We start from the raw sequence: 17,725 nt of genomic DNA, 5'->3' as shown, positions 1-17,725 counted from the left end.
ATACAAGCTCGCTTGTCCCCCCCCCCCCCCCCCGCCTCCATTACTGGGTGCAAGAGAGGGCCCCGAGTCCCAAGAGAACAAAGAATTTATAGGGCTTGGGGTCGGGGGTGGGGGCAGGGTGCAGCTAGGGTCTGGTTACACAAAGACAGGGGGGGTGGCCAGCATACTTTTGGCCTTGGGCTAGTTTCCCCCGCTTTCCCATTGGCTGAGATAAGGGCAGGCTGAGTAACTGATACATTCTGCGGCTTTTTCTTGGAAGAGGGGTTAAGGACACAGCTACCAGTCCTGTTCTGTCCTTTCACTTCAAATCCTCTCATCCATTCCCTATCTTAGGTAGTGTAAGGTGCCATTTTCCCAGTTGCCCAGGACAGAAAGAGGGGAATTACTTGTAACTCTTATCTCTTCCTTATCGTTCATATCCAAAGGTCACTGGATCTTGTCCAAACAATCTATTTCTTCCCATTGTATTATTATATCTTCCTACTCAGACCCCTTCGAGCCCTTCTGTTCACTGGCTCAGGATGATCTTAACACACAAATCTGAGGTAATCAAGTCCCAAAAGGCTCCAATGGCTTTTCATTAGCAGGGAATATAACACCCTTTAAGATTTGTGGGGTTTTTTCCCGTTTTTTTTTTTTCTTTTGTTTAAATATGGAATGCTTCCTGAATTTGTGTGTCATCCTTGTGCAAGGGCTATGCTAATCTTCTCTGTATCGTTCCAATTTTAGTACATGTGTGGCCAAAGCGAGCACTTGTTTTGTTTTTTTGTTGTGTGTGTGTGTGTGTTTTAAACAAAACACCTTTCCAGTTAGCTCTCCTTTATCTGACTAATGTCTGAATTCAGAAGTCAAACTGCCAGATTTTGAATTTTGACTCTACCACTTACTGCTTTTACCTTGAGTAACAACCTCTCCACACACAGTGGTATTCAAAGTTATACAAGAAAATGAAAAGATTTGCATCACTGTGTGAGAAATTTTGGTTCCTTAGCTTTTTTAAAAGATAAAAATAAATATCTTATTCTTTTATTACAACCACACACCATGTTTCTGATTCACTTATATTCTTTTTTCTTTTTTCTTTATTGATTAAGGTATTACATATGTGTCGTTATCCCCCCATTGCCCCCACCCCCACCCCCACTCATGCCCTCACCCCCTGTTGTCTGTGTCATTTGGTTAGGTTTATATGCATGCATACAAGTCCTTTGCTTGATCTCTTCCCCTTACCCCCACCCTCCCCTACCTTCACTCTGAGGGTTGACGGTCTGATTGATGCTTCTCTGTCCCTGGATCTGTTTTTGTTCATCAGTTTATGTTGTTCAAAATGAGTTGCGATCATGTGATATTTATCTTTCTCTGACTTTTATTCTTGAGTCAGGCCTAGATATGAATCTCAGCTCTACTCAGCCCAATTATTAGCTATGTTCTCTTTGGCAAGCAACTCTGTTTCATCTGTACTGTGGGAATAATAGTATTAGCCTCATGGTGATTGTTGTGAGGATTAAATGAAGTAATGTATCTACAAGGGCTTCACACAGTGCCAGGCACAGAGTAAGCACTGTTTAGAGTATTAATTATGATTAGTATTTAACTGGTGGGGAAGTAAGTCCCTAATTTCCCACCCGTTGCTGGTGCCCTCGCAATGAATCCTGAACAACCAGCATGTCCTGTCATAGAAATTAGCACAATGTATAGACATTACTTTCCTCACCCACACCTTAAGATGCCTAACAGGTATTTCTTTGCCTCAAGCACTTGGGTCTCTAAGAATCCCCAGAGCTTATCCCTCTTTTGGTCTAGGGCTTGTTTAGTCTGTCTATCCCTGCTTCTCCAGATACCAGATATGACCCTAGAGACAGTCTGACTTTATGTGTACAAATGTTAAAATGAGAATCATACCATCACAAATGGATTTTTGTTGAGAAAGCATTTTTTAAAGGAATTCAAACCAATTTAATTTCTTGATAAGATTTCTATATAGTACAGCAAAACAACATATATATTTTTCCATTTTCATTGTACAGAAATCATTCTCATTGTTTTTTCCTATGTAAATTACAAAGCAAGGAATTGATTCATCTATCAGTTTTTTACACATATTAAATTCTTCCAATTACAGCTTTTGCCATTGAGTTACTCAGGATCAAATTAAAATCTAAATTTAATTGATGTAATTCTATTAAATTTGGTCAAGAACGATGGGCAGTTTTACTTTGTTAAATATTTCTATCAGGTCTACATTTTTAGGGTCAATTTTGGCAACTTTTAATCACGAGATGTGATTTTTCAGTGAGTTTTTCTAATACATTTATCGTGAGCAGTTAACTGTTCTGGTTTTATTTCTACAATGGAAATTCACTTGTGATTTGGATAAAAATTTAAATTCACTTCTTTGCTAAATTGAGAAAATTGTAATTCCCCTCATCAATTCTCTAGGAGGGGCATTGGTGTCAAAATACCTCCCCTCATTTCTCTTCCCTGTTGTCTTTCATACCATTCATTCCTACTGGCCCCTCAGCTGCCAGCTCAAGCAGCACGTACTAGGGCAGTGGTTCTCAACCTTCCTAATGCCGAGACCCTTTAATATAGTTCCTCATATTGTGGTGACCCCCAACCATAAAATTATTTTCGTTGCTACTTCATAACTGTAATTTTGCTACTGTTATGTATCGTAATGTAAATATCTGATATGCAGGATGTATTTTCATTGTTACAAATTGAACATAATTAAACCATAGTGATTAATCACAAAAACAATATGTAATTATCTATGTGTTTTCCGATGGTCTTAGGCGACCCCTGTGAAAGGGTCGTTCGACCCCCAAAGGGGTCGCGACCCACAGGTTGAGAACCACTGTACTAGGGGAAGCCTCTCTTGATTTCTAGGACTATACTGTTGTTTTTTTTTTTTTTTTTATGGTTAGACAGTACATTTAATTTTTATTTCATCACACTTATTAGAGTTTATACATATACATTTCCATGAGTACTTATCTCCCTCATTAAACTTTGCTCACTGAAGGCAATGACTTTGTTTTCCTTAATACTGGATCGTTAGCACATAAAAGGCACTCAAATTTACTGAAAGAATGATGAGAAGGAAAATGGTATCTTTTATCCTTGGTGCACATATAATGCCTGAGCAATCTTAGGCACTTTTTTAAAAAAAAATATATTTCTTTATTGATTTCAGAGAGGAAGGGAAAGGTAGAGATAGAAACATCAATGATGAGAGAGAATCATTGATCAGCTGCCTCCTGCACGCCCCCTACTGGGGAGCGAGCCCACACCCAGGAATATGCCCTTGGTCAGAATCAAATCTGGGACCCTTTATTCCACAGGCTGATGCTCTATCCATCCACTGAGCCAAAACCGACTAGGGCTCCTAGGCCCTTATTAAAAGCTGTTTGCATCCCCCCCGCCCTTTTACTTATTTCTGGCTTGTTATAGTCGAACAGGTAATGAATTGTTTTTATCTTAATACTAATTTTTAAAATTGATTTTCTAATGTTATATACTTTTAAGCCTTTCACAGCCATGCCTCTCTAATAGTCGTTTTTTCCCTTTTCTATAGGGAAGGGAAACTACAACTCCAGGAAGGTACACTATATTCTATGGAGCAGGGAATTGTTTAATGTAATATCATTGCATCTTCACTCCACACTATGAGAGAAAAGGCATGCAACTATCTCCTAGTTAAAACTGGTTATAACAGTAGTTCTAAACCTTAAGCTGTGTATCAAATTCCCATGGGATACTTTAAAAACAGAAATGCTTGGGCCCCACCCTAAAATTAAGTCATAAAGTATTCAAATTCCCCATGTGACTGCAGAGCCAGGGTTAGAAAACACTGGGTAGGAGGGAGCACAGGGTGAGTATGAAGCGGTTGGATATTAATCTGGATAGGCAGGTGTGTGACGGAGTATTAAGGGCCCTGTACTCATTACTAAGGAACTAAAGTTTAATTCAACATGTAGTGAAGAGGGTTTTCAAAGGGTAATGAAATATTCAGATGGATGAGAAAGGTTAGGTTGGCACCAGTGTGACAGATAGGTGAGAGGGTGTAGAGCATGAGTCAGAGGAGGAAGCTAGAAGGAGCCTTGGAATAGATGGTGAAGACCTGAACTAGGATGGTTGCTATGCAAACAGGGAGGAAGGAATGGGAAAGGACTGACATGACAGTGAACAGAATTCGATAAATAGAATGTGTAGGGTGATTAAAGAGGGAAAAGGTGAAGACCACTCCAAGATTGCCAGGCTAAGTAACTGGATGAAATTTGATAACGCCATTAACCAATTACACAATACAAGTACAGGATGGAGCAAGTAGACGAAACAATTCTGTTTCCAGCTATGATGAAACTAAAGGTCCTTGTGTAGGTCATTTAAGTGGAGCTAGAATAGCAGGAAATTGGAAACTAAGATCTGGAGTTCAGAGAGAGGTTGAGGCTAAAGTTTTAGATTTGGGAGTCAACAGGGCTCTTAGTAACAGCTGAGGCCATTGGAATGGATGAAATTGAACCAAGGAATTGTCTATCTAGAATCAAAAGTGCTTAGCACAGAAATTAAATCAGGCTTTATCATTAAACTTAACAACATAATCCTAATTTTAATAAGGTTCAGATAGAGCATCATTAAAAATAAACAGACGACGCCCTAGAATCAAACCTGGGACCTTTCAGTCCGCAGGCCAATGCTCTATCCACTGAGCCAAACCAGCTAGGGCAGAAAAATGTTTTAAATAAGTGTTATTATAGCTTAAGTAGAAAATACATTTCTTTTTTTTTTTTAATATATTTTATTGATTTTTTACAGAGAGGAAGGGAGAGAGATAGAGAGTTAGAAACATTGATCAGCTGACTCCTGCACATCTTCTACTGGAGATGTGCCCGCAACCCAGGTACATGCCCTTGACCGGAATCGAACCTGGGACCCTTCAGTCCGCAGGCCGACGCTCTATCCACTGAACCAAACCGGTTTCGGCGAAAATACATTTCTTTATTAAAATCATGTTGACATTAAAGTATGTTTTGAAATGACACACAAAGTTATAGCAAAGCTGTATGTATTTTAATTTCATCACATTTCTTCTAAATTCTTTACCATTTACCAAAAATAACTTTTTATAAAGCTTACTATTTTGTCTAACATTATCCAGGCTATCAACCTCTATTCTTTTGTGCGTTTCTCTGAAAAATTAGAATAGTTTATGAGGATATTATATAAAAGTAATTGGTATATTACACACCAAACATAAGTACAGATTCTGTACAACATAATAGTATACATATATATTACAAGAGACTTAGTGCCTTGTTAAAAATAATAGTTTAAGAAATCTTTCATGGAAAAAAAGTCTGTATCACAAAATGTGGTGGCTTAAGTATCAGTTGCTTTCCTCTCAAGAATTTCTTTCGGTAGGCATCAACTGTCCATTTAGCTTCATTAACAGTTTCACCACGAGGCCAGCCTACAAAGTAAAATGTTGACAATAAATATGAAGCATGTTAGATGAGTAAATGACATACATGGCAGTGGGCAATTCTCTAGCTATTGTAAAGGAACTTTCTTATCAGGGTACAGCCTGTCAAGAATAGAGTATTTACTCAGGCTTTTGAGGGATTTAAAAAATGACCTGCTGGATTCAACTGGTGGCTCAGATAGGATACTGGTCAAGAACAGGGAAGGACCACCTGATAGAAGAGATAGGCAATACTGACCAGAATTTTTTATAATGGCAGAAAAAGAGAGTTTCATGTTATAAGACTGAAATAAATTATTCATATACATTTCTGACTTTGTTTGCTTAGGAAAGGCATGCTTTTTCCCCTTAAATGTTTTCATTTCATTACATATTAGCAGTTTTCCTTGAAGTAAAACAGATTGTTCACTTATAAAAAATAATTTTACCAATATAATAGCTCATTATTAGAAGTCCAGAATAATTGATGAGTACTTACCTGTTTTGTATGTACTATAAAGCTCATTTTATTTTCCATACTATGGATCTGAAAACATGTACCAGCATCTCCCAATTGCCACATAAAACAGCCATACTTAAGACTGATGAGTAAAGCCTACAACATAATGAAAAATTGTTGTACTGGAATATATTAAAAGCACCAATCTTTTACTATCTACACTTATCTAGTCAGGTCTAATGTTAGAATAAAACTTATTCAAAGAAAGCACCACACTAACTTCAAACAACCTGCAGTACAGAGCTACATATATAGTAGGCTCTCAGGATACTGCCTCAAGCAATGACACATTTTTTTATTATCAAACTGACAATTTTTAAAGATGCCCATTCTATGGCATGTATGTGTGTACATGTGCATGCACACATGCACACACACCCAAGCATATTATTCAGCCATGAGAAATAAGGAAATCCTGTCATCTGCGACCACATGAATAGACCTTGAGGACATGACATTAAGTGAAATAAGTCAGATAGAGAAAGACAAATACTATATGATATCACTTGTATGTGGAATCTAAAAAAGCCAAACTCATAGAAACAGGTAATAAAATAGTAGTTACCAGGGGCTGGCAGGTGGGAGAAATCCAAGGGATGTTCGTCACAGAGTACACACTTTCAGTTAAAAGATGATTAAGTTCTAATGTACAGCATGGTGACTAGAGTAAATAATGCTGTACTATACACTTGAAAGTTCTAAATGATCTTAAATGTTCTCACCACAAAAAAAAGAAATGATAATTATATGATGTGATGGAGGTGTTAGCCAATGCTATGGTGGTAATCATTTCACAATATATGTGTATCAAATCAACATGTTGTACACACCTTAAACTTACACAATGTTATATTTCATTACATCTCAGTTAAAGCTGAGGAATAAAAAAGATGCCCATTATATCAGTGACTTTCAAGAAAATTAAATGTACTACAAGTATTTATTTTCTGCATGTTAAAATCCCTTTTACTTTATTCACTAACTTTTAAATATTCACATAGTATTTTCAGACCTGAAATTTATGTAATAGGAGTAACTGTCCTAGGCAATTTCATCTCGCTGAAAATAAGTATACTGATATATATATTGTAAAAATAAGCATACTTAAAAATATACCCTTCATAAATTCATCACAACTATTTTTTAAAATATAGTTTTATTTCAGAGAGGAAGAGAGAGGGAGAGAGAGATAGAAACATCAATGATGAGAAAGAATCATTGATTGGCTGCCTTCTGCACTCCTTACTGGGGATTGAGCCCATACCTGGGCATGTGCCCTTGACCAGATTCAAACCTGGGACCCTTCAGTCTGCAGGCCTATGCTCTATCCACTGAGCCAAACCGGCTAGAGCGCAACAGAACAATTAAAAAACAACACTAGAGCAACCTATTCCTATACTTCCCTAACATCTTAGTATAAGTAAGTAGGCATTCAATATATTCTTGTGATTATTTTTAATAATCCTCTCCTAGTAGTAACTTGCATTTCCTTGCCATTAAAATATACTCTTTGTATGCACAAAGTGTTCATGTCATCCTTTAAAATATGTATGTGTAGAAACATTAGCTTTCTATGACTAATGGTTCTTAACTTATTGATTGTAAAAATAAGCTAAGGATAAGCTAAAAAGGTAGTGATTTAGGGCATTTTAAAAGTGAGGTTCTGTAAATAAAACATAATAAATTTACATGACTATCATATATAATGGTAAACTAATATTCTTGTTTAAAAATAGCTATCTACATTTATATTGTAAAAGATAATTTTATAGACAAGATATGATAAAATAGCTATTTGCCAAGGTGCACACTGAAACACTGAGTTGAGATACAATAATATGTTAAATTGCATATCTTTTGAAGATTAGGCACATGGAATTTGTTTAATGAAGAGGCAAGAAATAGTCCATTAATATGGTCTCTAGATAGTTTAAAATAAGGAAAAAATACATCTGTGGATTACCAACTCAACTATATGGAAGTCAAATTACCAACAAAAGTACTGAGATCTTAAGTTAAAAAAATAAAAGTTTTGTTGTTAAAAGCCATTATATTTCTTGAGAAATCCATAATAATAAAAACACCTGAGCCCTGACTGGTTTGGCTCAGTGGATAGAGCATTGGCCTGCGGACTGAAAGGTCCCAGGTTTGATTCCAGTCAAGGGCATGTACCTTGGTTGTGGGCACATCCCCAGAGGGCGTGTGCAGGAGGCAGCTGAATTGATGCTTCTCTCTCATCGATGTTTCTAACGCTCTATCCCTTTCCCTCTCCCTTCCTCTCTGTAAAAAACCAATAAAATATATTTAAAAAAAAACCAAAAAAACACCTGAATGGGGTTGTAGAGCCAAAGATTCCATATTATGGTTTTGAGAGATCTATTTGCCCCAGAAGGAAAAAGTAGCTCTCATTTGGAAGTAAAACCTAAAAAGGTCAATGTACTTACTGAGGGAAGTAAAAAAGCACAAGAGAATGGCAGGGATAGTTGAGAACCATAAAGGGAAAACCACAGAAGTCAGAAGTACCACATAGCTGACGAGAACATACCGGTACAAGAGAAATCGTGGTGTGGACAAGTGATCACAAAGAATGGCCTAATGTGGGTATTTAAATAAGCACTTTTATTTCAGAGGGGAACTGTGGTCAACATAAATCGACACCATCAAAGGGCAACCTACTGTCTGGGTACTATGAAGGTTGAAGATATATTAACAAGTATAGTTCAGTTATGAAGACTGCAATGCTTTCACTATAGTAAAACACTGAACCAAAACACAGTGTACTTATCTATTGAGTAGTGTCTACATTTTATGTAAGTAGAACAAACAAGTCTCTGATGAGCATGACATTGGTTGAGCTATATTTTCTGATGGGCAACTTTCATTATTTAAAAAAGAAACAAAATACAGAAGGTAAAAATAATAGATATATAAAAAAAGCCCACAGCTGTATTCTCTGGCTTCTGGCTGTTCCTGTGAATCTCTGAAGCTATTGTATCCCATGTAGAGTTTTAAATGCAAATGAAAGTATTTTTGCAGATAAAGATGTTTAAGTAAGCTTGTCAAATTCAGCCCTTGCAGATGTTTGTGAATCTAAGACAATTAAGAACAAATTGATTGCTCTCATCTGTGATGATTAGAAAATGTAATCATTTAGTTTTCATAGGTGCTATAAATTTATCATTGGCTTACTGAACACAAGATAATGATTAAGTGAACAGAAAACATCATAACCCTTGGGTTCAATCATCTTTTTAAATTCCCTTGCACACGGTTTCTATTTCTAAAAATTGAACATCTTATCCTGACAAAGCAGACTATTAACTAATAATATTGTTATAGTCCTCTGCCTGATACTTCTATCTCACTCAACTCCTAGACCCAGAATATTATTCAAATATAAAATGGTATAAATATTGCTGAACCATCATTTGAACACCAAAGGTCAAACATAAAATACAGTATAGAGAAAAGGCTCAGCGTTACACTCACAGCATTACCATCCAATTTAATGAAGGATTTGTAGAAATTAGTATAAAATGCTCTGCAATAGCAGAGAAAAAATTTATTGAAAGGGTGAGAATTTATCCTCCATTTTCTTTAACAACATAAAGAGAAAAGTGATTACAAGCTACTAAAAAGCTATTTTTGTATGACTAAAATAGTTTAAATAGAAAACGATAAGCAAATGACCCCCAAACAAGCCAACATTAGAGATTTAAAGAGATTATGCTAAGTGAAGTAAGTCAGGCAAAGAATGACAAGTATCATATGATTTCACTCATCTGTAGAATCTAAAAACAAACAAACAAACAAAAAAAACCCAACAAAACAGAAACAAACTCATAGATACAGAGAAACTGATAGTTACCAGATGGGAGGGAAATTAGGGGTATGATTTGAAAAGGTGAAAGGGTTTAAGATGTACACATTGCCAGATATAAAAGTCACGGTGATGTAAAGTACAACATAGGGAATATAGTCAATAATATTGTAATAACTATAGATGGTGTCAGATGGGTAAAAGAATTACTGGGGTGTCACTTCATAAAGCATATAAATGTCTAATCACTATGTTGTACACCTGAAACTAATATTGTATGTCAACTGTAATTAAAAAATAAACTTTAGCCAAAACCGGTTTGGCTCAGTGGATAGAGCGTCAGCCTGCGGACTGAAAGGTCCCAGGTTCGATTCCGGTCAAGGGCATGTACCTGGGTTTCGGGCACATCCCCAGTGGGAGATGTGCGGGAGGCAGCTGATCGATGTTTCTCTCTCATCGATGTTTCTAACTCTCTATCTCTCTCCCTTCCTCTCTGTGAAAAATCAATAAAATATATTTTTTTAAAAAAATAAAGTAGCAACGAAAATAATTAAAAAAAATAAAATAAAATAAACTTAAAAAAATTAAGTTCCAGGTCAATTACCTAAGTCAGTCCCTATTCAGCTCAACATCCCTACATATTTGCTATCTCTACTCACAGGCATATCTAACAGCACGGTCCATAAGGATGATCCTGAGTTATCATGAAATGACTGAACTACGATTAGGATACTTTCAGAAGTTATATGATTACATAATAAAGACTTAAAATAATGATAAAAATAAAAATAAGGTTTATGATGAAATTTTTTAACAAAGTATCTTTTTTAAATGCATAAGCTTAGTTATTACTTTAACTGAATTGGAAAACAGCCTATTCTTGAGAAATCTAAGTGATTTTATTTTATTTTTTTAAAATATATTTTATTGATTTTTTACAGAGAGGAAGGGAGAGAGATAGAGAGTTGGAAACATTGATGAGAGAGAAACATCGACCAGCTGCCTCCTGCACACCTCCCACTGGGGATGTGCCCGCAACCCAGGTACATGCCCTTGACCGGAACCGAACCTGGGACCCTTCAGTCTGCAGGCCGACGCTCTATCCACTGAGCCAAACCGGTCTCGGCCAGTGATTTGATTTTTAAAAAAAATATTTTATTGATTTTTTTAGAGAGGAAGGGAGAAGGATAGAGAGTTAGAAACATTGATGGGGATGAGGATGTGCCCGCAACCAAGGTATATGCCCTTGACCGGAATCAAACTGGGGACCCTTCGGTCCAAAGGCCGACACTCTATCCCCTGAGCCAAACCGGTTAGGACAAAGTGATTTGATTTTTAAAAAAATATATTTTATTGATTTTTTTACAGAGAGGAAGGGAGAGGGATAGAGAGCTAGAAACATTGATGAGAGAAACATTGATCAGCTGCCTCCTGCACACCCCCTACTGGGGATGTGCCCACAACCAAGGTACATGCCTTTGACCGGAATCGAACCTGGGACCCTTGAGTCCGCAGGCCAATGCTCTATCCACTGAGCCAAACTGGTCAGGGCAGTGATGATTTTTATTAGCTTCCTATACAAACTAGAAAGCTTACTGTCCTGTAAAATGTGTCAAATATACTAAAAGTTGCCCTAACCTATTTGGCTCAGTGGATAGAGTGTCAGCCTGCGGACTCAAGGGTCCCAGGTTTGATTCCAGTCAAGGGCATGTACCTTGGTTGCGGGCACATCCCCAGTAGGGGATGTGCAAGAGGCAGCTGATCGATGTTTCTCTCTCATCGATGTTTCTAACTCTCTATCCTTCTCCCTTCCTCTCTGTAAAAAATCAATAAAATATATTTAAAAAAAAATATATATATATATACACTAAAAGTAAATGATGACCCCATCTATATATACAAAAGCCTAAGCAACCGAATGACTGGTTGACCGGTTGCTATGACATGCACTGACCACCAGGGACACGCACTGACCCCCTGGTGGTCAGTGCACTCCCACAGCTAGCCTCCCGTAATCCCTCCCCTTGGTGACCGGCCAACCTCCCATGGTCTCTCCTCCCGGCCAGCCAACCTCCCTTGGTCCCCGTCCCCCCCGCCAGCCAACCTCCTGCAGTCCTTCCCTCCAGCCGGCCGCCCCCCCCACCGCCCCATAATACATATTGTTTGTAAAGCATAAAAAGTCTCTTGAAGCTTTTAGAGAAGGGAACCAGGTAACTGGGAACAAGAGTGGGAGGGAGACTTCTCACTCTATGCCATTTGCAACTTAAAAACCATTTTAACTGTGATTATTTTATTTTTTTATATTTTATTGTTTTTTTTTTACAGAGAGGAAGGGAGAGGGATAGAGAGTTAGAAACATCGATCAGCCGCCTCCTGCACACCCCCTCCTGAGGATGTGCCTGCAACCCAGGTACATGCCCTTGATCAGAATCGAACCTGGGACCCTTGAGTCCACAGGCCGACGCTCTATCCACTAAGCCAAACCGGCCAGGGCTTAACTGTGATTATTTTAAAAATCAATCAGATTTAAATGAAAAAAATATGTATTTGAAGGGGAAAATATGTGACAGAAACTTCATTTGAAGTTTTGGGGGACGGGATGAAATGCGCACGGGATTATGAATGCCACTGGAATATGTCAGCTTATTCCTTATCCCAATCAAGTCACTCTAATATAAAATACTAGAGGCCCAGTGCACAAATTTCATGCACAGGTAGGGTTCCTAGGCCTGGCCAGAGATCAGGGCTGATCAGGTTTCCTGCCTCCTCTTTTCCTTCTTCCCTTGCTCCCTCAGCACCCCGCTGCCACCACTGGTCGCTTGCCATGTTCTGTGCCGCCCCCTGGTGGTCAGCACACATCATAGCGAGTGAACTCCTGGTCTTCCGGTCGAATTCCCAAGGGGACAATTTGCATATTAGCCTTTTATTATATAGGATAGCATTCCCTTCCCCTATTAAAAAAATTGAACTATAATTGACATGTAACAGAATAGTTTTGTCTTTTTTTGGTAATATTCCACATATAAGTGAGATCATATGGTATTCGTCTTTCTCAGTCTAACTTATGTCACTAAGTATAAGACCTTCAAAGTCCATCCACGTTGTCACAAATGGCAAGATTTCATTTTTTTTAATGGCTGAATAATATCCCATTGTGTGTGTGTGTGTGTGTGTGTGTGTGTATCACATTTTTTTTTAATGCAGTCATCCATCGATGGACACTTAGATTGTTTCCGTATAATGGCTATTTTAAATAATGCTACATTGAACATGGTAGTGTATATTTCTTAGAGTCAGTGTTTTGGTTTTCTTTGGATAAATACCTACTTCTCCCATTTTTACACAAAAGGTAGCACATTACATATGCTTCAGCACCTTGCTTTTCCACTAAATACATCTTAGAGATCATTCTACACAAAAATATTCTTCATTCTCTTGTATAGCCAAAAGATATTTCAAGTAGAAATGTACTATAATTAACATGTTAACCCCTATTGATAATCATTTAGTTTTTAAACCCCTCCCATCCTTTGCTATTAAAAATGAAATTGCAATGACAGGCTTGCATATATGCCATTTCTAGATTCTTAAGGCTGGCACTGTTATTTTAGCTACTATAGTATGTGACTAGTCAAAAAGAGCTGAAAATCTACCTTAGTTTCCATGTTGAGGAGATGAAGTCCTTTTATATTCACTCCTACATACACAGGGATGACTTTATGATTGCTGGGGCTTGCCTTTGTAAATATCTGTCCTGTGAAAAAAGCTGCTCCATACGTAGGAATTTCCCAACAATTCTGTAAGAACATGCGCTGAAGGTGATGCATTTCTTTACTGATACCCTCACTTGTACTAAGATTCTAAAACCAAAAAGAGTAAAATAGAGAGATGTGAAAGGAGAAGGTACCTTTGATAATCCAAAGAGGTCAACTAAGCAGTTTCTAAAATCAAGGCTGACCTCCAAGAAGAATGTGTGACATTATCCCAAGAGCATTTTTTTTGGAGATTTTACTTTAAAAAAGAAAAAAGAAATATCAAGGTCTAAAAATATTTATCTATACTGTCAGGTTTTTTAAGTGACTGATGGACAGAGATATTATTTCATGTATTTTTAAAAATCACTAGTCCTTACCATGGTATGCAGCACATAAAAGGTATTTATGAAAAGATTCTACATTTAAAATAAAAACAACTTCCTTGCCCTGGTCAGGTGGTTCAGTTGGTTGGAGCATCATCCTGTACACCAAAAGGTTTTGGGTTTGATTCCTGGTCAGGGCACATACCTAGGTTTCAGATTAGATCCTGGGGTTCAGGCTTGTACAGGAGGCAAATGACTGATATTTCTCTCTCATTGATGTTTCTCTCTCTCCACCTCCCCCTCTAAAATATATGTTTAAAAAAACAACAACACAAAAAACCAGAAATATAAAAATGTCTTCCTTTCAAGTTTCAGGCATGTGACCCAAAAAATCCTTTTTCAGGACTGTATGTTTTATGAACTTTATTTAAAGCATATTAATAACACTAACAAAATTTCAACTCTCTTATAAAATGTCTTTTTAGTTCTATTAAACAACTTACCTTGTATTCATGAAGTATTCGGTTTGTCCAGTGAGGTGCCTTACTTTTCAATTTGGTAATAGGTACAATGGATTTTAGATTTTCTTCACTGTAAGCAAATATGCCAACATCTTTTAAAAAATCTTTAGTAGCTAAAGTAATATATTCATTTAGACACAAAAGGCTTTAAGTAACTGGAGTTTTTATCTAAAACATACTATGTTGTAAAATATCAGAGAGCTCTAAAAATTTTTAAACAAAAGCCACAATCTTAACACCATTCAATTCAGAGAAATGTTTCTTTTTTCAATAACCACAAAATATTTTTTGAAAATTGAAAACCACAATAAACAAACATAAGATGTGCTAAAACCTCACTGTTTTCTCTCAACATGAAACTAGTTTTTGTGGTGGGATTTTTAAATGCATCTGCCTTATAACATTTTCCTACCACTCATTTAAGTTTTGGTGAACTCAGAGAGAGTATAACTTAAAGAACGCTTTACATAGTTTTGTGGTTTTTTTCCCTTCTCATTCCACGCTTTGTAAGTCTCTTGGTATCTAAGGGGGATTGGTTCCAGGACTCCTGAGGATGCTCAGTCCCTCAGTCAGTCCTTTATATGCATGGGTTCAAACTGAGGTTGGCTGAATCTGTGAATGTGGAGTCCACAGATTCAGAGGGCTGACTGTATTTAATTCCAAACTAATGTATAAATATTTATCTCTAAATATTCTTGGTTAAATTGAATCTTAAGCATAGCACAAGACCACACATTACATTCACATGAAATACTTACTTTAGGAAACCTTGCTTGTGCTTCTTACTCTCATAATTTCCATAAACTATTTGCAACAACAGACTTGCTAATGTTATCAGTTTGGCATCAGGAGCTGTATAAAAGCCCTTCAATAAGTTATATCTGGCTTCATCAAAGAGAATAAGAATAGCTAGTGGGTCTTCAATCTTAAAAGAAAAAAGTATTCAGTTATTAAGCTATAATTTCCTATTACAAAAGTACAACTTGTCATTATCTAATATAGAAAAGCAAAAATTATATATCTGTATATAAATAAGCCATTATTGCTTAAGAGCAGGGGCTGAAAATTTTTTCTATTAAGGGCCAGACGGTAATACTTTAAACTTTGTGAGTCATACAGTCTCTTACAATAACTCAACTCTGCTACTGTTAGCACAAAAGCAGCCACAGACAATACATCAACAAATGGGTGTGGTGGTATTCCAATAACACTATATACATGGTTACTGAAACCTGAATTTCATAAAATTCTCACATGACATGAAATATTGTTTTTCTGAATTTTTTTCAACCTTTAGTAACTTGCAGGATATACAAAAATAAGCAGCAGGTCAGATATGGCAATAGGCCATAGTTTGCTAACCTCTGATTTACAGTCCAATAAAATTTCACCAGTTTATGGATATAGGATATGGATAATTTGAGCACAAATACTCAAATGCTTTATATTCTTCAAACATTTTTCTAATTATGCTTCTAAAAAGAACTCATACTAAACTCAAAGAAGATAAAAGGAAGTGTGTTAATTCTCAGAAGTATGGTATGTATAGTTTAAAAAAGTTTAAGACAAATGTGTTTTATTTGACTAAAAATACTTTGCACTTGCAAATAACACTAAAGGAGAGCATATGCCTTTTTTACGTTTTAAAAACTTTAAAGTTTCACTTTATCCAAAAAGATTAACATACTAAAAAATGCTACTCTACAGAATATAGCTCTACTTGGAAAAAGTCACCAATTATAGAGTTTCTGAATGAATACTTAAAATATTTCCAAATATAACTCACTATAATCCAATTCGTTATGGCAAAGATTATTTTTGCCACTTTAACTAAAATAATATCTTATAATACTCCATAATATAAAAAACAGAATTTCATGGAAAAAAGCAGGGAATTATTCTAGATTACAAGAGACTAATAATCAAATGCAAAGCATGACCCTTGATTAGATCCTAAAGATGGGAGCTATAAACGACTTTAAAACAATTGGGAGAAATCTGAATATAGATCTGATATTAGGTGTTATTATAGAAATACTAATTTTATTAGGCTATAAAGAGTAATGTAGTATATAGAAATGCCCTTTGGGAGATGCCTGTTGAAATATGCAGGGATGAGGTGCCATAATGTCTGCAACTCTCTTTTAAATGGTTCACAAAGGAAAGAGAGAAAATAGGAAGCAAATGTAGCAAAACATTAACAATCAGTAATTTAATGAATGATATGGTATAAATTTTCTTTTTCAACTTTCCTATGGGTTTTAATGTCTCAAAGTAAAATGTTGGAAAGAAGATAATAGAAAACATTTTTCTATAAAAATTGACTTAGTGAATTTGAAGTTTCAGCTGAGGTATAATTCCTAATAGTATGTTCAATAAGTATCAATCAACTATTATTGTTTTTAAATGAAATCAGTCTATCTTAATCCTAAAAGAATGATGCTAACCAAAAATGCAATTATTTTTCAGACAGTACAAGTAGGAATTCCTAAATTACATAAAAAGTGACAGAAAACAACTACTTTCCCAGATGATCATGATATTCTGATTTACCTTAAGTACTTACTACGCCTTGCTTTTTTTCATTTGAGCCTACTTTATATTATTTATAAAATATTTATGCAATTTATCATTTGAGTATTATCATTATTGTTCTTTTTCTCTATCAGCCAACTTCTAAAACATTACTTAGGTGAAGAAGGAAGACAGACTAAGTATACTTATATTATTTCCAGATTTCATGAATCTAATATATTTTTAAAAACTATGTTAAAATACATACAACAAAAATTTTTTTCATTTTAACCATTTTTAAGCATATAATTCAGTGGCATTTATTACATTCACAATGTTGAGCAACCATCACCAACCACTATTTTCACATTTCATCACCCAAACAAAATCTGTAACCATTAAGTAATAATTCTTCATTCTCCCTGTGCCACTCACCTGTGGCAATTACTAATCGACTTTCTGACTACATGAATTTGCCTGTTCCAAATGTTTAATGTAAGTAGAATCATACAATATTTATCTTTTTGTGTCTGGTTTATTTCATTTAACATAATGTTTTCCGGGTCCATGTTATGGCATGTATAAGAACTTCATCCCTTTTTACAGCTGAATATTATTTCATTGTAGGTATATACTACATTTTGTTTATCTATTTATCTCTTGATGGACACTTTGTTTCCACTTTTTGGGCTATTTGTGGATAGTGCTGCCCTGAACACTGCATACAGGTATCTGTTTGATTTCTTGTTTTTAATTCTTCAGGTATACACCTAGGAGAGAAAGTGCTGGATCATATGGTAATCCTGTT

The 17,725-nt window shown here is 36.0% G+C and overlaps 1 protein-coding gene and 1 non-coding gene across 11 annotated transcripts in view; both read right to left on the bottom strand.

Annotated features, from left to right (window-relative positions):
- Positions 1-646: 646 nt before the first annotated feature.
- On the bottom strand, positions 647-753 carry LOC118666635. The gene has a single exon (XR_004970995.1). It is a non-coding gene; the product is annotated as a U6 spliceosomal RNA (small nuclear RNA).
- Positions 754-4,980: 4,227 nt separating this feature from the next.
- The window catches only part of KRIT1 (KRIT1 ankyrin repeat containing), a 35,241-nt gene continuing 22,496 nt past the window's right edge, over positions 4,981-17,725 (bottom strand). For 9 of the 10 annotated variants that reach the window (XM_036328217.1, XM_036328221.1, XM_036328223.1 and 6 more), the window contains 5 exons: positions 15,162-15,328; positions 14,386-14,473; positions 13,458-13,664; positions 5,964-6,080; positions 4,981-5,473 (listed from right to left, as the gene is read on the bottom strand). In XM_036328217.1, coding sequence (XP_036184110.1) covers positions 5,405-5,473; positions 5,964-6,080; positions 13,458-13,664; positions 14,386-14,473; positions 15,162-15,328 — 648 coding nt within the window. In that variant the 3' untranslated portion in view covers positions 4,981-5,404. The remainder of the gene's footprint in view (positions 5,474-5,963; positions 6,081-13,457; positions 13,665-14,385; positions 14,474-15,161; positions 15,329-17,725) is intronic. The other variant, XM_036328218.1, reaches the window with a different exon arrangement.

Source organism: Myotis myotis, unplaced genomic scaffold (assembly GCF_014108235.1).
Source record: "Myotis myotis isolate mMyoMyo1 unplaced genomic scaffold, mMyoMyo1.p scaffold_m19_p_11, whole genome shotgun sequence".
NCBI lineage: Eukaryota > Metazoa > Chordata > Mammalia > Chiroptera > Vespertilionidae > Myotis > Myotis myotis.
The sequence above is the reverse complement of the archived record's forward strand: the minus strand, read 5'-3'. Positions and strand labels throughout refer to the sequence as shown.